Source organism: Filobasidium floriforme (assembly GCF_021052385.1).
Source record: "Filobasidium floriforme strain CBS 6241 chromosome Unknown HD553scaffold_11, whole genome shotgun sequence".
NCBI classification, from domain to species: domain Eukaryota; kingdom Fungi; phylum Basidiomycota; class Tremellomycetes; order Filobasidiales; family Filobasidiaceae; genus Filobasidium; species Filobasidium floriforme.
In genome coordinates, this window is record NW_025763632.1 from 512963 (window position 1) to 531773 (window position 18811).

An 18811-nucleotide genomic window follows, 5' to 3' on the forward strand; every position below is an offset into this window, starting at 1 on the left:
GCCGAACTCTCGACATTGCAACACCGCTTTCCCAACTTTTTTCTCTCGTCCTCCACTCTCCTCCACCCTTTCTCTCTTCCTTCCACGCCTTCCTTTGGCTCTGCGCTCTGCCTGCCGTGCTCTCAGGGAACGCTCTTTCAGAGGCCGGCCCGAGGCGAGGCAAAGGCTTGCAAGTCACGCGCGCCAGTGAAATTGATTGATTGGCCCGAAACCTCCTCTCTCTCGTGCGCAGGGAGAGCCGATCTTATCGGACCAAAGGTCAACCTCGGGCAGAAGCAAAGGTTCGCAGCGATCGATCGATCACGTGCCCTCGAACCAGAAACGCCAAACTCGAATACGCGTCGCCCCTTCGAGGAAGGTCGATTGATGTGCCGTAGCGACCTCGGTGACCATCCTCGCTCGCTCGCATGTGTTTCAGCCCACTTAGACCGGTTACATCCGAAACCTCGACGAAACAGATGACACCACTATACGACCGAGGGATCAGGGAGTGTATATATATAAATCACTTCCAAGGAGCAACCAAGCAGGCAGTCATCCTACCGGCCACGATCTGACAATACTCAACAGAACAAATCAACCTCTCCATCATGTCCGTGGCGAAACGACTCTCGACGTTCCGCACAGCTGTGCTTCATCAAGCAGCACCTCCACCAGCTATAGGAGGTATCGTCAAACCTCCTAAACCGAACGGTAAAGCGCATCGCATTGGTTTCGAGACAAACGCACCTGCTGATTGGGCTAAACTCGCTCTTCCGGTCATTCAACAGGCTACCGGGACAGCGCGGCCGATATCGCCTATTGCTTGCGAGCCGCTGGCGAGACTGTCGTCACTCCAAACTCTCCCGCTGATCCTCACAACGACCCCGATTGGTCCTATCCCGACACGGAAAAGGGTATCCTAGCTGCCGTTCAAACAGGAGCCAACGTCCTCTGGTGTAATACCACCTTGTGGTCAGATCATCCCATCGTTCGTCTCGGAACCGAGCTCGCCCGGCTCGGAGTCAGGTTCGTCGCTCAGGATCCATTGGATACGGAAAAGTACGACGACAAGGCCTGGACAAACAACTGGCTGAACCAAGGAGAGCTGGAAGGCAAGTTCCCCAAGAGCTGGTTGATCGAAAAGGGCGACACCGAGGGCCAGCTGCGAGAGGTCACCTTGCCCGCCGTCTTGAAACCGATCCGCGGTAGAGGCAGCCACGGTGTGGAGTTGGTGACGGATGCGGATGGTTTGGGAAGGGTGTTCCAGAAACTCTGGGAAGAGAGCGAGGCGGTGCTTGTCGAGGTGAGTTCGGATTAGGACCGCTGTAACACTTTCGCAGCCACCGCGGTCCCGCCCCCGCTGATCGCTGAAATCGAAACGATCGTAGGAATACCTCGCTGGCGAAGAGATCACGATCGCTGTCATGCCACCAGGCGAATACGAGGTGAGTCAAGACGAAGAAAGATCTTCCACCGATGCCGTAGTGAACGGTTCCCATTCGCATAGGACGTTGGCACCAAGACGAAACACTGGGCACTGCCTGTCGTTCAGCGATTCGATCATGTCGATGGTAAGCCGCATGAAGGACTCGCTTTTCGTGCATCTATCATCAAGGACACGCTGAAGTAACGCCCCTTCCTGCTCGGATAGGCATTGCACCTTATAACGGCATCGTACCGGTCACTGCCAACTCCCGCGTCCTTACCCCACTCGAACACGAGCAAGACCATCACTACACCGACGTCCAACGATGGGTCGAGATCGTCGGTGACAGGCTAGGATCATACGCCCCGATCAGGATCGATTGTCGCCGAAGGTCGTCTAAGCAGGATGGTGGCGGAGGTCCCTTCTACCTGTTCGACGTGAACCTCAAACCGGTACGTACACTCAAAGTGGTCGTCTGTGCTCGATCAGTAACAGCACCAAGCTTGACCTGCGAAGCTGACCTGCGGCTCTGATCGACAGAACGCGACCGGTCCGGGAAGGCCGGGTAGGGACGATCAAGCTTCGCTCGTCTTGATGGCAGCACAGGCCATCGGATGGGACTTTACCAAACTGGCGAGGAACATGCTGGCTCAAGCTCAACTGGTCAAAGGCGGCAACGATACCGAAAAGTCTTCTGCTGGAGCATGAAACGGTTCTGAAGAATGCGTGAGAGTTCGTTGTTGGGGCCCGATATCATCAAGACTCAATGGTGATCATGCACCATAACGTGATCTGATCTCTGATCGCGATCTCGGATGGGCTTCCAGACGAAGCCAGGTAGCCTCGACAAGTCGGCGAGCTCTTCGCCAATTCGCGAGTTGTGTGCTTTTCTGCTTGTATCCCGCGATGCCAATCTTGTTTCATTTCATTTCGATAATTGTTCTCGTTCGAGTCATGCTTAGTTGATTAATGCAGATGGGGATTACAATCCGGCCGAGAGCCCGTTCGTGCTCCTGAGTAAGCAAAAGAGAGCAAGTGTATGATCACGATTAGCCCCGCTACGCTCATTCTACACCATACCGGCCTCGCCCGGTTACAGGGAACAAGAAACTCACCCTTACTTTCTCTTCCAGATGGCGATCCTCTCCCTTCCCTTCCTAAACGAATTCACGTCCACCCCACCTTGCGACCTCCCCTCGGGCCCGTTACTCGCCCGGCTCTGTGCCTCGTCGACTCCCCTGCCCCAGACGTATTCCCACTCGTTCTGAAGGAGGTCTACGTAGAGCTCCTCGGAGAGGGAGAAAGGAGGACCTTTGGTGAGATCCGGGTCGTTCAGAGGGAATTGGAGGGTGATGAGAATTGAACCTGGGTGAGCTAGGCGGGCGTAGGTCGAGGCCCAGGACGATCGGAGGGTAGGCGGGAGGGCGCAGAGGAACTGAAGGGGAAACAGGACCGAACGTGATCGGATCGAAGGGATTCAGCATAGGTTTTTTCCAGCTTAGATTATCCGCGGAAGTAAGGGAAGACGGGGCCTCACGGTATAATCGTAGAACACGTCATACTTCCCCTCGTCACCCTCGCCCTCTTTCCACTTGAAGAAGTCTCCCAGCTCGACGGCTCCGCTCCCACCATTTCCCTTGGGTTGCTCAGGTTGCGCCTGGATCCACTTGTTGGCCTCTTCGACGGCTGTCGGGGAGACCTCGATCCCTGTCGTTTGCAGTCCGAGGAGCGAGAGAGCGTGGACATCGTACCCCTGAGGTGGTTCGGAGAGAGCGAGAAGCGGGAAGCGTTCCGTCATCAGATCGATCGGGACACCGAAGTATAGGTCCTACGGAGACTCACTCGACCGCAACCAGGCACGAGAGCTTTCCCGGTCCTAGGGATGTCGGGAACATCACCCTGACCGGCGTCTTTCAGAAAGTGTGTAAAGGCTCCGTGGGGAGCGCCCTTGTCGAACGGGATGACATTGGTCTGCCTGGAGGGACCCAAAACGTAAAGCGGTCGCCAGATTAGATCGTTCAGTTCGCAAGACACATCCTGCGAAGGGGTTTGCGGGCTCACCATCGCTTATCCCAGCCTGAACCATAATACAGCAGATGAAGACGGTCCCAGCATTCGATGTTAAGCCAAATCGCCCTCACTTATCAACGCACGTACTCACCTTGCTGTTGCTCTGCGTGCAAGTCGGCAAAATCGTTCATCTTGGTCGAGGGCGCTGTATTTTCTCTGCAATACATCATCTTTTCGGCTCGAGTGCAGAATGGGATGTGTTGAATCGTCTTGGCTATGGGGCGCGCTGCTGTTATATAGAGTCGACATGAAGCGGGCACTCTACTCTCTATGGCCGTCCCCGTGCCCACCCTTGCCCTCAGAGCCGAGCCTCGTCGTCATCCTCGGCGTTGACCGAGGCGAGCATGATTACGCGAGCGAGTTTACGCGATTGCCTCCGAAAGGTGGATCGATGAATTGGGGTCCTCGTTTCAGGTTGTTTCACAGATCAGTAAGAGGTTAGATTAGATGAAGAGAAGAAAGAGCCCCGCGTGAACAACCCGTCCGTAGAGACGCCCGGGGAAGGTGTCGTCGAGGTGGTCGACGTGTAATGAGCCAGGTCTGTTCAAAAATTGACGTGCAAATGTTCTGCTAAGATTCTGATATACTCGCTTTTGTTGCTCGTTACAGTAACTACAATTAGGTAAAATCGTTGCATTTTTCGTTATATATATGTTCGTTAGATATGGATCCAGCTTCGATCACCCCGCCCCTAATCTACTTCTTCAATCTCGAGATCATCGTCGTCAATGTCCATGTCATCATCCTCGTCCTCGACGATCTCCGGTTCGTGATTGGGCACGACGACTAGCCGGTTCCTAGGCAAGTCAGCATGAATCTTGACCACCTCGCCGTCCAAAATAGAGTTTTGTAGGATCAACTTGGAAAGCGGGTTCAAGATCTCACGCTGGATGACCTTGTTCAGCGGTCGAGCTCCGTATTGAGGGGAGAAACCGGCGTCCCCGAGGAAGGTCTTGGCGTCCTCGTCGATGGCGAGCTTGAGCTTGCGTCCGTTCTTGATCATTCGGGTTTGTACTTCGGCCAGGCGGAGTTCGACGATCGAGCGGATGTTTGATCGCGACAGCATGCGGAAGTAGATGACCTCGTCAAGCTGCAACATGAGGAAGGTTATTAGTGGGTCTGAACGGAGGTAGTCAGAAGTCGATCATATTACTCACTCGACCCAAGAATTCGGGAGGGAAATGCGCCTGCAGCGACACGTTAACCTTCTCCTTGGCTTTGTCCGAGGGTTCGCCTTCCGAGGCGTCTTCTGCCAATGCCGCGCTTCCCAAGTTAGACGAGAACAAGATAATCGCTGGAAATACAAAGACAAGGTTAGCTTATGCTCTATTATGATCGTCTTTGCCTGCCTTGACTCACTGTTCCTGAAATCGACCTTCAAGCCGACGGCGCTAGTCAGGACTCCAGCATCCAGTACGCTCAACAACAGCTTGTAGAGCGCCGCATGACCCTTTTCGATCTCGTCAAAGAGGACGATCTGGTACGGTTTCCTCCTGACGGCCTCGGTCAATTGACCACCCTGTTGCATGCCGACGTAGCCCTGAGGCGAACCGATCAGCCGAGAGATACTATGTTCCGCGCTCAACTCGGAGCAGTCGATTCGGATCATGGCGTTCTCGTCGTTAAACATGGCCTTGGCGAGAGTCTTTGCCAGCGAAGTCTTTCCCGATCCCGAAGGGCCGGTAAGGAGGGCCGAAAAGATCGGTCGGTTCTGGTCGTTCAGCCCGGATCGGGATAGTCGGATGGCGTTCGAGACGGCCTTGATGGCGGTAGGTTGTCCGACGATCGATCTGGTGAGCGTCTTTTCGAGTTTGAGCAGTTTTGCCTTTTCCGAAGAGACGAGGGCGGTGACGGGGACTCCGGTCCAGCGAGCCACGACTTCGGCGATGGCCTCAGGGGTGACCACTCCGCCAGACTTCCCATCTGCGTTCTTCTCCGCTTCCTTGGCTTCGAGTTCGGCGAGCTCTTTTTGTCGTTGGGGAATACTATAGTATCGGATGTCCGAGGCGGATGCCAAATCGTATCGTCGTTCAGCATCTGTAGATTGGGTCACAAGTCAGTACACGGTCAGGAGTCTGGATTCAGAGCTTCGTTCCCACTCACCATCCGCCTTGGCCTTCAACTCATCGATCTTGCGTCGAAGCTCTTGCACCCGATCCGCCTGGCTCTTTTCTGCCTCGAATTCGGCCAGCTTCGGCGCGAGCTCTTCTTCGACATTCGCCAGCATCTTCTGAGCCGCTTCGAGCCGCTCCTTGCTCGCCTCGTCCTTTTCCTTTTCCAAAGCATGAATCTCCATCTGAAGGGTAACCTTTTGACGCTCCAGGATGTCGATCGCTTCCGGTCGAGTTTCCCGCTGGATCTTGACCTGCGTACACGCTTCGTCCATGACGTCGATAGCCGAATCGGGAGCTCGTCGAGCAGGAATATATTGTCGACTGAGCTGGGCGGCCAGGACGAGAGCGGCATCCGTGATCCTGCATCCGTGATAAGTCTCGTAGCGTTCCTTGAGACCTCGAAGGATGTTGGTCGTGGCGGGAATGTCGGGCTCCTCGACGATGACTTGGGCGAGACGTCGTTCCAGCGCGGCGTCCTTTTCGATGAATTCTCGGTATTCGGCGAGGGTGGTGGCTGTGATAAGAGCATAGAGTTAAGTCAGCTTGCAATTCCTGGGCAAGACCTTGCGCTTTGGTTCGACTTACCTCCGATGAACTTGAGCATTCCACGGGCTAACAAGGGTTTCAAAAACTCTCCAAAGCTAGAAGCCTATAACATCCATCAGACTCGATGATCAGCCGACCGTTCCTATATGCACGTCGAAACCGAAAACAACTTACCGACTGCTCTTTGCCCTGCACCATCTGATGCGCTTCATCGACAAACAAGATGATATTCTCCCCTTCCTTCGATTTCTCTTCAATCTCGTTCAAGACCCCCTTGACACGCTCTTCGTATTCTCCTTTGTACTTGGCTCCGGCCATCAAGCTGCCGAGGTCGAGAGAGAATAGACGACCGATGAGCGAGGCGGGGACGTCTCGGTTGACGATCCGTTGAGCGAGTCCTTCGACGATGGATGTTTTGCCTGGTGAGAATCAAAGGGAAGGTAATACGTTAGTATCGACGTAGAAATTAGCAGGCGGAATGAGGTGACTTACCGACTCCGGGTTCCCCGATCAGGATGGCCGAGTTCTTCGTACGTCGGCTCAAGATTGCAATCGTTCGCCTGACTTCCTTGTCCCTTCCGATGACCGGGTCCAACTTGCCCTCCGCGGCCAAGGCAGTCAAGTCCGTCGCATACTTTTGCAGACTCTCGAACCCTTCCTCTGCAGACTTGCTGTCGACCTTTCTGTTCCCCCTCGCTTTCCTTATCTCATCCTCCAGCTTCTTGCGAGCCCGTTCATCGACCTTGGCCTCGGTGAACATGGACCTGAGTTCTGGAACGTCTTTGGCGACCTTGAGAATGGCGAGCAAGAGGTGGTCGACGGCGACATAAGAATCGCGTTGTTCCTTCTGAGCCGCGATGGCCGCTCGGAGTACGACATGGGTTCCTTGAGCGAGTGGTAGTGGCGGCGCAGGAGCGGGGTAGACGGAAGGTAGTCGATTGGTGTGGCTCAATAACGCTCGAGAGAAAGTCTGCTTGTCAAGGCCAGCCTTTTCGAACGAGGTCTGGAAGAGGGATGACGGCTGGGCCGAAGCTGATGTTGACGTGCCATCCTCGACTCCCGGCTCCCAGAGTGCACAGGCGAGGTGAAGAGGGTGGACCTGAGCGACCGAATTGTTTTCGGCAAGGTTGATAGCTTGCTTGATGAGTTGTTCTGAGCGATCCGTAAGCTTGAGGTCGTCAGCCATGGTGAAGGTAGCTGAGTTTGAGTGAGGTTGTTTCGGTGTGTGGTTTTGCGGTGAGGTCTGGTTGTTTCGATGCGCGGTCAGATGAAGTTATTCGTGCTTTATGTACGTTGTACTGGTATGTTGTTGTCTTATGTCAGTGAGCTGGAGGTTGCTGACGTTGATTGTCTATATGTCTATCTATATGAACCCCTCATTTCGATGTCATCACCCACACACCTCGCACCTCACCTGCTCGCTCGAACCTTCGGGAAACATCGGGCATCGGCCGGAACCGACAGGAAGATTCCGGCAGAGAAGATGACGTCATCATATATCTCGGAAGCTAAATATACATTCGCGTTTCATTTGACACTAATCGCGAACTTGAACACATGCGCTCATGACGTTGCGGTGCAGCGAATGTATAGATCAACGATTGCGATACACGAGATCGCCAGCTGAACGCTCGGCGAATACATCAAGCTGGAATGTTATGTACCAGATGAGCTCAACGGGGCTTTCCTATGTGCTTTCCAATGTCAAGTCAGAAAGTTCGATCAGCGAGATCGTCACGTGTAACGATACGAAGCCATTGAGAGCGCACCTTCCGGTTGACGATTAGGTTGTATCCTCGTAGAAGTCGTCAGGATTGTTGATGTAGAATAACGCCTTCCTTAAGTCAGAGTCGCCCCGATCGGGCAGAACCAAGGAGGCGGCATTCAAGTAGGGGACAAGCTCGAACGGCACTAACAGATCAAGTGGTTAGAAGACCGGGATCGATCGAACCTACGTGAGGCTCTCAACTCACCGCTTCCTTGAAGGAAACCCTCTAATTTCGCTCGAAAGATCTCCCTCATTTGATCGATCATGACTGGCAATTGCTCCGTGCGCGCGACCTCGTGGAACCAGATATCCGAGTTACTTCTCCAATGTAAGAAGAGAGTAAAGAACCTTTCAAACGTTTCGACAGAAGACTGCAGGTCTAGCACAAATTCTCGTTGTTCCTGGCTCAATTTTGGATCGGTTTTGGGATCGGGAGGCATGGTATCAATAGTTGCTGGTGAATAGTTTGAGGAAGTGCTTGGTGTGCTAAGACTTGTGCCGAAGTACGATCGAAAGCTTTTCGATAAGTTTCGTCGACGACCGACGCTATATATCAAATGTACCTCGCTTCGGTCATACACAGTGGTTCGATCTTTCTTGCTTCTCAATTCTCTCAGTGATCCACCATTCGCCGCAAATGGCTTGGCGGCGATCGGCATGATCGCCGGCACCTTCGACTCTTTTGTGCAGATGTCGAAGATCGTGATCCAATCTTTTGAAGGGATCTCAATATTATCGTATTTGAGAGACAGTTGACTGACTGGCAGAATGGTAAGCCGGACCAGAAATCGATTACAAGCCCAACATATCTTCGAAGCGAGTTTTTGAAATTCTACTCGATCCCCTTGAAGGTGCCCCTCAAAGACTTTCGTCGCTTCACAGCTTGCCAGTCCTCTGGGTGCTGTCGGTCTCCTTGAGCTTTTCTTGGGGGGGAGTAAGAGTTCCTTGTCTGTACTAGTGATCGCTAGAAGTTTGTCGAGCGTATAAACGTTCTTCCATTAAGATAGAGACTGAATCTAACAACCATGGAAGACTCGATTCAGCCATGGGATGACAGCATTTCGCGATTGTATCTCGGTAATCTTAGACGCGATCTCCTGTTCCGAACGACACTCTATCCGGTTCATGTTTATGTGGCAGATCGGGTCGCACGCGGAATCATTCCCTACTTTATCGCTACTGCTGGCATTCTGATCGCTAAATACAGCACTCGTTTTCTGACAGTCCCATCCGGTCCCATCCGGTCCCACCGAAATCGGTATCGCGTCTGTTTAAAGCAAGCAAAGACGTATCAAATCATCTGATTATACCAACCGGTACGATGCTGTCGCACTCTCCTGAGGATTAAGCCGAGCTATAGATCTTCGACGTGACGCAAGGCTCTTTCCAGAGGCGGGTAGTCAGACTCCAAGATCCTGTAGACAGGATACATGTAGGGCAAGAGCTCCTGAGGCACTATAAGGTCGCGTTATCGCAATGACGCAAAGTTTGGGTAAGAACTCCGGGATGCTGCATATACAAAAACCCTATTGCACAATTCTCGAGACTGACCGCTTCCACCAATCGCCTCGATGTAATCGTCGACTCCTTTCCGGAAGAGTTTCTTCATTTCGTTCAGGATACCCTCAATGGTCCTACTACCAATCGGCGCGAACCATTTCACGTCCGAAGAGCAGCAGCTCATGCTCACAAAGAGGCTTGTGAGATGCAGGATGGTGTCGGAAGACCTCTTTACTTTCTTCACAAAGTCTCGTTGGTCTTCGCTAAGCTGAGGGTCATTATCAGGATCGAGAGCCATATCTTGGATGCAAACGTCTGACCGTTGATGATAGAGTGGGTTGGTTTGAGCGCAGCATCGTAGCAACGCGCATCTGTGACTCTCCTCCGCTCGAAAATCGTGCTTATATATAACATAAAATTTGTTACTCGCCCCTTGCGAAATTGGGACGACGCTTCTTGCTTCTTGTGATCCACTTTGTAAGTCCGAACGGTCAGGTGCGGCGACCAAGGGGAAGTGTTTAGCGCCCGACCCACCCTTGACTCTTTTGTTCAAGGAGTGTTGCGGAAATACGAATGAATGCCCTTGGAATCTCGAAAGATAGGTCTGATATCCCTCATACCAAGCCAAGTCAGTCAGGTTCAATTTGTCGCTTATATCTCAGCGGTTTATACAGATCTTTTCTTGAAATAATGCTCGAAAGCGAAGCTACACCGTTGAAACCGACGGTCGATATTTGTGACTCCAACTTGTCGCCAGCTGCTATCGAACCGAAGATGCTACAGTGCGAAGCAGTTACGATTCTGCGGTAGAATTTCGCTCGAAGCCCCTTCTCAGCTAAAGATCTTTTGCCATGATCGCTTCTGCGGACGTCCACGAGGGTTTTAGTCTCAAGCTCACGTTGCCGTCGGAGATGCGACAAGATGAAGAGCTTACTATAGGTCCGCTCAAATCTGTCGTGAGCCGAAACCCCTGGCGAGAAATGCTCAGGGAAGTATTGAAACCTGAGACCCTCGATCATGGGAGATTCATCTTCCGTCAAGATTACGACCACAGGCCACATGTAAGGGATCAGCTCGAAGGGAACTATCATTACAAGAATCAAACTTCAGTTCGTCAATAAGAAGAATTTTTTTCGAAACTCTCACCGTCCCCTTTGAGATAGTCGTTGACCCTGATGCGAAAGACCTTAATCATCTCGTCGATCAGGGTCTCAGCCTTGTCATCGCTCAGGCCGTAAAACCAGCGCCCCGGCCAGTTTCTCATGTCGGAGCTGGTGTCCCGAAGCTGGAGAATCTGGATTGCAGAGTCTCGCATATTTTCGACGAAAGCTCGCTGTTCATCGGTAAGGTAGGGATCGGTCTTAGCATCTAGAGCCATGATGTCAGCGCTCGAAGAGCGTAGCTTGAACAGGTTTGTAGAGTATGTCGTTGAACGGAAAGAAAGTTCATGGTCGTCGCCTCTGACGAGAAGCTGTTATATGTCGTTCCCTCCCGGTTCTGGAGCAGCTGACCCCAGAATCCGTGGAAAAGCTTGGGGGCGGTTCATCCTTTGTCTTTATTTTGCTACTCGCCTTCACCGCGATGATCAGCGCCACCGTTGTTTCTATTGTCTCTCGAGCACAAATTCACAAGATGACATGCGGATCTCAGCGTTTCTGTATTGTGGTGCGTAGGTATCGGACGTCGCGCGAACCAGGATCATGGGCAATAACATTATCACAAGATCGAGCAAGGTTACTACGATACACCTTCGATGGGTGCGTCCACAGGCCAATTTTTTCGAATGAGACTTTCCGATTGTGATCTTATACTTCTCCATAACCAGCAGGCCTCCCAACAATCGTTACAAACATGACTAGAAGAAAGACTTAGATGATTGCGATCGCCCTGTGCGTTGCTCACACAATAGGGGTTACGTGACATTCACTCACTGGATGTCTAGCGGTCGACCTTCGTGTACGAGAGTACTACTGCTTCCGTCTGGTGGACGCCCGACGAACAGCCCAAGAGGGAGAGCGGTTGGGCATGGCGTCGCTGACTAAATGGATGTATGGTAGCATTTCGAAAGGTACTGCATATGACAATGGGCGTAAGATCATATTAGTCGATTTTTTGTGCACCGATTGAAACACAACAAAACCCACTCACCAGGATCCTTATAGAACGTTTCGACGCTTCCCGTCAATTCTTCCACCGTGCGATATCCCACCCGCTTCAAGGTCAAGTCCACGCCGTTCATGTTAGAGCCAAGCCATGATCCTCCGTATTTGACTAGGCCCTTTGCTAGCACCAAAATCAGATCCAGCAGCTTCCGCGTGTTTTGGATCTTGTACAGGAGCATGCGTTGCGCATCGCTGAGGTGCGGGTCGGTCCAGAAATCGTCCCGAACTGGCGCCATATTAACTGATGTTCGAATATACCGAATAGAGCGATATCGTTGCAGAGATATGATAAACCCGTACTATAAAGGTTATATACACCCCGGCGCGGGCCTTGAAGGTTTTCTCGACGCACAATAATCAATATGAATATCAATTGTACCTTTAGCGCTCTCGCTCCTGAGTTTAGCGCGCCTGTTGGAAGATGATCATATCTGTGCGTTCCATGGTATCCATCGGGCCCAGTGGATCGACTCGAAAGGAAGCGTGAACAAAAGCGGCAGTAAGCCGAAACAGAATTTAGGTTTGGACTCGGCAAGAGAAGCTGTCTCAGTAGTCTGCATAGACTGTCACGCGAACCCCTGATTACCTCGGCTTTCAGACCAACGTGCGTCTCGTGAACCCTTGTTGTCGACTGATGTCAAATAACCCCTAACATTCTCCCAGATAGACCATCACAAAGAACTGCAGCATCATATGGCCGAATGACGTCCTTCTCTTCTCAGTATCTTCGAGTATACATGTTGTGGGGCAAAACAAGCTATTTTGTCTATCCGATAATTGGGATTTGTCTACCATACACCCCTGTATTTTGGGCGCATTTCATTCTTCGAAAATCTGCCGAAACACACTGGTTGAGCTCATATCAACATCTTGCTCGATGTGACCTTCCGCTCACCATGATCTTTCCTCCAAATCTCTGCTTATGCTTGTACGGTTAAACCAAAGGGGTCTTAACAGCTGGCTTTTGCTTTTGCGCCTTAGAGATGTAATGCGAGAGCAGAAACATGTAAGGGAGCATTGTAAGGGGAACTGTGAATTCGTTATCGCGTACAGATTGTAAGGAGGATCGATCCGTTCACATGTGGTCGTCCAGACTTACTGCTGTCCCCTAGAAACCTGGCAACCTTTGCTCGGGCCCATTTTCGAACCCGTTGTGTGGGATCGGAATCTTGTGGGAATTTCCGGCTGCCCCGAAACAGAGGGGCCTTTCTTAAGTACTCCTCCCAGCAGAGCATGACCAAGCTGACTCGTCGTATATCGATCAGAAAATCCGTCTGCTCGCGAGTGAGGTTTTGGTCGGCTTCGATTTGACAGATGATCTCGTCGGGTTCTCTCGCTTCCATGGCTTCTCTGATCGCCGGAGCTATGACTTGTTGCAGTTCTCGTTCGGTTTTCTGCACGTAGTTCCAACATTCCGATGCTTCCTCGATAGGAGGAGTGGGCGGATGCGACATATTGGCCAGACAAATATATTTGATCTGATTGATATGACCTACAAACAGAAAGTGAACTTGCTCCTGAGTGATGCCAGAGTGCATCCTTATATACTTGACACTCAGAGACTCTCTGACTCGATCGATCGAGAACCTCGGTTAGCGACTTCTTGTTAAGAAAAAGCATTGATCACCGGATCGCCTGATCGACGCTTCACATTACGTATTACGTACCTTTCGGTTCTTTATACATTCCACTCGTCCGCCGAGGCAACCCTTCTTTTGTGCAGTGCTATGGCGAGTACCTATCGTACGGCAACAATGGTGGACGTACCCTTGGCTTCGAAGCAATCGATCGAAATGCTATCGCCCAGCGAGCTGGATAGTCCGGAGCTGCCAGCAAGAAATTTTACAAAGAGACCAGTGACCAGACGATCATTGTCCGAGCATGATGAAAGCGTTGCAGTGAATGATCAAACCCGAATCACGCTAGTACGAGCACATATCGATTCTTGAGAGATCCGTTCCGATCGAACAAGTCCGCGCTGAATTCGCAATCTACTTGAAAAGACTTGAAAAGACCCGAGATTGGTAGACGAGGGAATCCGGAATGAAATGTATGCCTATGCGCCATCGGCTGAAGTCTATTTTGAGGCGCACACGAGAACGCGAATCAGTTTGATGTCGATTCACAAGGTCTGTAACGTCGATGATTGACGGACCGTATCGTGGTTGTCTTGACTGGCGTGAAATTCGTCAATCCAGGCTAGCAGCTCCTCCATGGTCTTCAAGTTCCCGGGGACATCTCGGGCTGTATCCGCCGCCGTCCATCGCTGCATCTCTCGAATCACGGAGGCACGATGTTGACCCACGCCATTAAATTCTTCCATCAATACGTTGAGTACCCATTCTCTTTGGAAGCCTATGTCACGGCTACAGGATCAGCAACCTATACATCATACTCAAGACGGCTCACTGGAACCGGGTTGGAGGACTGACCCAATGCTTCCCAATCTCGACACTGTTGTCTGATGAACCAAACCACTTCACGTTCGTTTCGGCTGTTGCCGTGAACGAGATCGTTTGGCGAGGTCATCGGATATCCTGAGCTTTCCGTCGCAAAGGCCTGGAACAGTGTTCGAGACCAAAATTCCATGATAGTCATTTTGGTGATTTTAACCAAATGGTACCTGTTGGGAACATTGCAGCGAAGCGGCTTTAGGGAGCTGACGAGCGATCCATGTATCAAACTCTCCAGATCGTTGTGTGGTTTGCGAAAAGGCTGATAGACGGGCATGGGGTATGTCGGTATTCTGATTGGATTGGTCCGGTTATCTATAGATTTAGTTGGATCAGAAGCTGAATAAAGACGACAATGCGGAAAAGGAGAACGAGAGAGCGAGGGAGGTCAATGATTGTATGTGGTGTTGTGTATCGCCCTGCGCGCTCTTCGCTGAGAAGTCGGGGTTTAGGGTCACCTGACGTTTCCGATCCACCCGAGAATGAAAAGTCAAAGGAGGGGTCCTTTCGGGTCATTGTCGTTCGGGTAGACACGAAAAAATGGTCGGGGAGATACCATCGCAAATTTTTCGATGGTAACTGGAATTACTGGCTACTGGATCATCTCTAACAAGGGTGAAGTCAGATCGATAGACTACTAAAGGTTTACTACAGAGATGTTGCCAATTCGCCACCGTCTCGCGCTGTCCATGGGCTTGCTCTCGGGTCTCAGCCCCCTAGCTAGCCAGGGTTTGTAACGCGAGTAGTCCGCAATTCAAGGGAAACCGAGCATAAGGATTCGTAAGGGAGTAGTAAGGAGTATGCTTCTTTGCATTTTACATGTACTCATACGTCATCGCGACGGGTCCGGGAGAGAGAAGATTATTGTAGGACAGGGTGAGAAGGGAAGGAGTCCGTATGCCGTGTGAAAATGTGCAGAGATACGATCTCAGTCGGAGCTGGGTGAAGATGCCTCCTGGATATTCGCGGTCATTGACATCAGTTGCAGCCATGTGAATAGACATGATCGCACATCGACATCGAATCAACGTACCGATCCATCATCTGCATCCGAGCTTATTGGTAGATCGACCCAAGCGTGAAGCTCCTCCAAGGTCTTGAAATGGGGAGGTGCATGGTGAGCAAGTGCATCAAGCATGCTCATCAACGCCGCTCGTGCTTCGAGATAGCGTTGCCTGCTGACTTCGAACTCTTGCTGTATTAGATAGGCGATCACTCGCCTGGGAACACCTATCGAACTCCGATACGTTCAGCATCCGAACGGGTCGATGAGGGAGAAAAGAGACATAGACTTACCTGACGATTCAAGTCGTGAACATTGCTGCTCGATGATCCGAAGCATGTCCCGGACTCGCTGTGGATCTCGCGCAGACATGGGGCTGTCGTATGGTAGAGCAGCTCTCTCCGCCTCCGTCATGAACAACCTTCTCAGTGCTTGCGCCCAGAGCGATTGGATGCCGATCTGAGACACTAAACGGTCGTTATATCGTGCAAAGACGCCGGTACCGGCTTTTCGAATGAAGGATCCTCTCATGCGCAGATAGAGCAGGTCTTCCGCATTCCCTTCCGCCTTGCGAAAAGGGCAATAGACCGGCATCGTTGAGTTGGGCCGAAAGGTGCTAGACCGTTCAGGGGGAGTAGATCGAATGTTTGTTTGTATGAGCAGCAAGGAGTTGCATAGGCTATAGTCGGGATCGGCAGGAAGAACTTAGGTATGTCGAGCGAGGGGGATATGTACAGTAAACTAGAAGTCTAGACAGGCGGATTCCGTTCGATTTGTTTTTTCCTTCTTCCTCTTTGATCGGTTGCGTGCTTTTTTGTTCGATCCGCTATCGTGATTGATCACGGGACACTCCGTGCAGATTCCGGCGATCCATCCTTTGATCCTTTGATACGAAAAGGAACCCTCCTTTGGGTTTTTGCTGATCGGTGAAATTGTGTTTCAGGTTGATCCGGAAGGAAATTAGCTGCCGATACAACTAACATGAAGCGAGATAGCCGTGGAAATCGTTGCGAAATGAAGTTGAACTGCTACTTTGCGACAACAGCGAATAGCTAGCCAGCTTACAATGGAGAAATTTCGGCTGTATAGGTTTGAGCCACGCCAATCAGTCAACAATGTAGGCAGATGCTACTGTAACGCCGTTACGGTCTCCGCAGTACTCCCGAAAGCGTACCAGTACAGTAAGAGACGACTTTTCTGTGCACTAGACCAACGAACTCTCCGATCCCTTCTGTGTAGACGCCGAAGTACCGTTTCTTAAGCTTGGGAGCGGCCGAGAGTGGAGAGAGTTGGGGGCAATCGAAGCGGGGAAAACAAATGGAGGTAAGACATACTGAGTTTCTACATGAGCAGTACCATTGCGAAACCGGTAAAGCGTCGCTCAACCAATTCTCAAGCATCACGGAGAATTACGCGCTGTTATTTGCTACCAATGAGATGATTGCGTCAGCCCTTCGGTTGAATGCTTGGGGTTCGATTCCGTAGGGCGAGGTGTTCGGTTTATCGGAAGCTACGGTCAAATCAAGATTACCGACGAGGCGTTCTCCATAGGTGCCAGGCAGAAAGTATCTGTATCATGGGACAGGTCTGAGCTTTTTACAATATTCTGTCTATCGCGTCTGATCAATTATCCAGCGATTTGTATTCATAATCATCCTCTGCTGCTGTTCGCTGCTACCATATATCCAAGCGGAGCGTTATCTGTAGCGTTATCCTGTTCTTCAACGTTCGCAGGCAGGATTGTCCTGTAAGATATAGAGGGGAATCTGGTCAACAGGCATGACGTTTACACTCGACTTGAAATGTATCAGCGCTACCTTTGGAATCCTATCTGAAAGGGTCGCTCGAGGTGAAAGCTTTCACTCGTTGTCACCAACGAAGAGCCTGTCGAAGACAAATTGGCTGTAAGGCTTCATCTCATGGTCCACTGAAGCGGAAGAACGCGTGTGAGTATCGTAGTAACTGTTTTATCGAACACCACTCACTATCTTGAGAAGCTATGAACTCCCTGGCTGCCTCTTTCATTGAGATTTCGATAAACCAGGCGGCTTCACTCAAATGATGGTGGAACTGGTTCACAGACCATTGATCGACGTCTGAGCTTGATTCATCGAAGGTATCACCGGCCGCCTTGATGAGGAAGAAGGCTTTGTACAGGTCGACCAGGCCGGAAAGTTGCTCTCTCGCATAATCGCAAAGCCTGGAATCATCCTTCATTTCCTCCTCTAGTAGTTTCAAAGCCTCCTCTTTCGTGGGCGGGCGGGAAGACTCGTCATCAGACGAAGAAGAGTCGTTCGAGGGAGCAGGGGAAGTAGACTCTCTATCGACCGCCTTAGGGGAAGCCGACCCATGATCAGTGATAGTGATTGAAGCGGACTTCGCGATGGATTGTCCAGAGCTCTCCGGCATGTTGCAGAATTATGCTTATGGCTAAGATAGGCTGAAATGGATTTTGCTACGAGGTCGAAAGACGAGAAAAGGTCTAGCATTGTTACGAACCTCTCGAAAGTGGAATCTGCTTACCTATATATGCGAATGGGGGTATCGTTGATCATACGAGAATCCTTTGAAGCGCACTGCTTGTAGGTCCAATGACCACGGTGCTTAGCGTGAAAATTGCTCTTTGTTCTCGACGGAGCTCGATCGAGGTATCGGTCTCCCAGAGGGATTTGTCAAACATCTCTGCCCTGGAATCACATCTGGTCCGATTTGTACGGGCGTTCGAAACAGTGGAAGGTGGCAATTCATTCTACTCGGGCACTGTACTCAGCGATATCGCATGACGAGATATCGATAATTCGATAGTGCAATGCGCCCATCACGTGAGCAAAACATACAAGATATAACTGATCTTGAGAAGCAGAAACATGAAGACTTTGAAGAAGGCCTTGCCGAGGAAGAAACCGATCTCGACGCCAATAAACAGAACAGCGACCATGAACGCCCCGATGACCCAGCCGATGAAGGTATCGAGACAAGAAGAAACCATTGTCTCGCCAACTCGTGCCACGACAGCGGTTCCCTATTCACAAATTATTGTCAGCGTCACGTAATATGTGGGTTGGACAGGTAAGCTCACAGGTTTCGGCGGTATTTCGACCTCCGCAGGTTCATCCACCCACGCTCGAATCTGTTCGACCGATACGAGCTATGAGGGTAGGTTCGATCGCTTGAGCTTTGCGGCAAATCGGTGGAGCTCTCCGTACGCGTCATGAACATCGAACATCGACACCGAGGCCGCGTGCCTCAAGGCGGAATGCCGTGATTTGGGACTGTCCAACTAACGTATGAAGGTAATGCTATCAGTGTCTAGCAGCATCTCGGCGAGACCCATACTTGCCTACATACATGGGATTTCCGGAGGTCCGTACCGGTCTACTAGATCACAAACTTCATACCGGTTGATTTCTGCAGGTCCATACCGGTCTATCCGAGAGGCGTGCGCGAGATCCACGCGTCGCCATAGATCCTCGTTCATATCCCCGAAGTCGGCAAAGGTCGACAGAATAACTCCGGACTGCTTATCGGACCAATATTCCTGCATGGCATCAAGCCATATCGCCGACATGGTCCACTTTTCGAAGAGAACTTCGTGATATCGTTGGATCGGCGTCAAGTTATAAAAGCGATGACGAGGTCGCAAGTAGGAGTCATCACTATATCCATACACATAACGCCGACTAATTGGCATGATAGGTTAGATCGAAATGATGGTGGAGGAGACAGTTGGTTCTGAAGGCGATCGCTGAGTATGTCGTTGGGGGGAAGGGGAGGAGGGGGGGATGGG

General features: G+C 51.2%; 6 protein-coding genes across 6 annotated transcripts; 1 reads left to right on the forward strand and 5 right to left on the reverse strand.

The window, feature by feature from the left end:
- Positions 1 to 590: 590 nt before the first annotated feature.
- On the forward strand, positions 591 to 2116 carry HD553DRAFT_342223 (uncharacterized protein; the record flags this gene model as incomplete). The annotated part of the gene is made up of 6 exons (XM_046182725.1): positions 591 to 693; positions 771 to 1285; positions 1371 to 1427; positions 1490 to 1553; positions 1634 to 1860; positions 1949 to 2116. The coding sequence occupies 6 exons, from the start codon at positions 591 to 593 to the stop codon at positions 2114 to 2116; spliced, it is 1134 nt and encodes a 377-aa protein (XP_046036609.1).
- A 409-nt stretch (positions 2117 to 2525) lies between these two features.
- On the reverse strand, positions 2526 to 3609 carry HD553DRAFT_342224 (S-adenosyl-L-methionine-dependent methyltransferase; the record flags this gene model as incomplete). Its single annotated transcript, XM_046182726.1, has 5 exons — positions 2526 to 2843; positions 2946 to 3161; positions 3251 to 3383; positions 3470 to 3485; positions 3570 to 3609. The coding sequence occupies 5 exons, from the start codon at positions 3607 to 3609 to the stop codon at positions 2526 to 2528; spliced, it is 723 nt and encodes a 240-aa protein (XP_046036610.1).
- A 420-nt stretch (positions 3610 to 4029) lies between these two features.
- On the reverse strand, positions 4030 to 7467 carry HD553DRAFT_350132 (heat shock protein). Its single transcript, XM_046183511.1, has 7 exons — positions 6631 to 7467; positions 6313 to 6557; positions 6178 to 6241; positions 5582 to 6106; positions 4838 to 5515; positions 4636 to 4772; positions 4030 to 4568 (listed from the first exon to the last, which is right to left on the reverse strand). The coding sequence occupies exons 1-7, from the start codon at positions 7322 to 7324 to the stop codon at positions 4170 to 4172; spliced, it is 2742 nt and encodes a 913-aa protein (XP_046036611.1). The 5' UTR covers positions 7325 to 7467; the 3' UTR covers positions 4030 to 4169.
- A 2568-nt stretch (positions 7468 to 10035) lies between these two features.
- HD553DRAFT_324064 (uncharacterized protein) lies at positions 10036 to 10784 on the reverse strand (the record flags this gene model as incomplete). The annotated part of the gene is made up of 2 exons (XM_046181455.1): positions 10036 to 10490; positions 10553 to 10784. The coding sequence occupies 2 exons, from the start codon at positions 10782 to 10784 to the stop codon at positions 10036 to 10038; spliced, it is 687 nt and encodes a 228-aa protein (XP_046036612.1).
- A 2678-nt stretch (positions 10785 to 13462) lies between these two features.
- Positions 13463 to 14349, reverse strand: HD553DRAFT_33963 (uncharacterized protein). The gene is made up of 3 exons (XM_046182465.1): positions 14001 to 14349; positions 13724 to 13923; positions 13463 to 13645 (listed from the first exon to the last, which is right to left on the reverse strand). Exons 1-3 carry the CDS (start codon positions 14296 to 14298, stop codon positions 13625 to 13627), a joined length of 519 nt encoding a protein of 172 aa, XP_046036613.1. The 5' UTR covers positions 14299 to 14349; the 3' UTR covers positions 13463 to 13624.
- A 3493-nt stretch (positions 14350 to 17842) lies between these two features.
- On the reverse strand, positions 17843 to 18592 carry HD553DRAFT_342232 (uncharacterized protein; the record flags this gene model as incomplete). The annotated part of the gene is made up of 4 exons (XM_046182727.1): positions 17843 to 18046; positions 18104 to 18172; positions 18249 to 18304; positions 18373 to 18592. The coding sequence occupies 4 exons, from the start codon at positions 18590 to 18592 to the stop codon at positions 17843 to 17845; spliced, it is 549 nt and encodes a 182-aa protein (XP_046036614.1).
- Positions 18593 to 18811: the final 219 nt, after the last annotated feature.

Coding starts and splice junctions, on each gene's coding strand:
- HD553DRAFT_33963 (XM_046182465.1), bottom strand. CDS start 14,298: ATGCCCGTCTATCAGCCTTTTCGCAAACCACACAACGATCTGGAGAGT. Junction 13,924..14,000: donor TCGAGATTGGGAAGCATTGG/GTCAGTCCTCCA, acceptor GCCGTGACATAG/GCTTCCAAAGAGAATGGGTA. Junction 13,646..13,723: donor GTCAAGACAACCACGATACG/GTCCGTCAATCA, acceptor GCCTCAAAATAG/ACTTCAGCCGATGGCGCATA.
- HD553DRAFT_350132 (XM_046183511.1), bottom strand. CDS start 7,324: ATGGCTGACGACCTCAAGCTTACGGATCGCTCAGAACAACTCATCAAG. Junction 6,558..6,630: donor GATCGGGGAACCCGGAGTCG/GTAAGTCACCTC, acceptor GATTCTCACCAG/GCAAAACATCCATCGTCGAA. Junction 4,773..4,837: donor GAAGGTCGATTTCAGGAACA/GTGAGTCAAGGC, acceptor TTGTATTTCCAG/CGATTATCTTGTTCTCGTCT.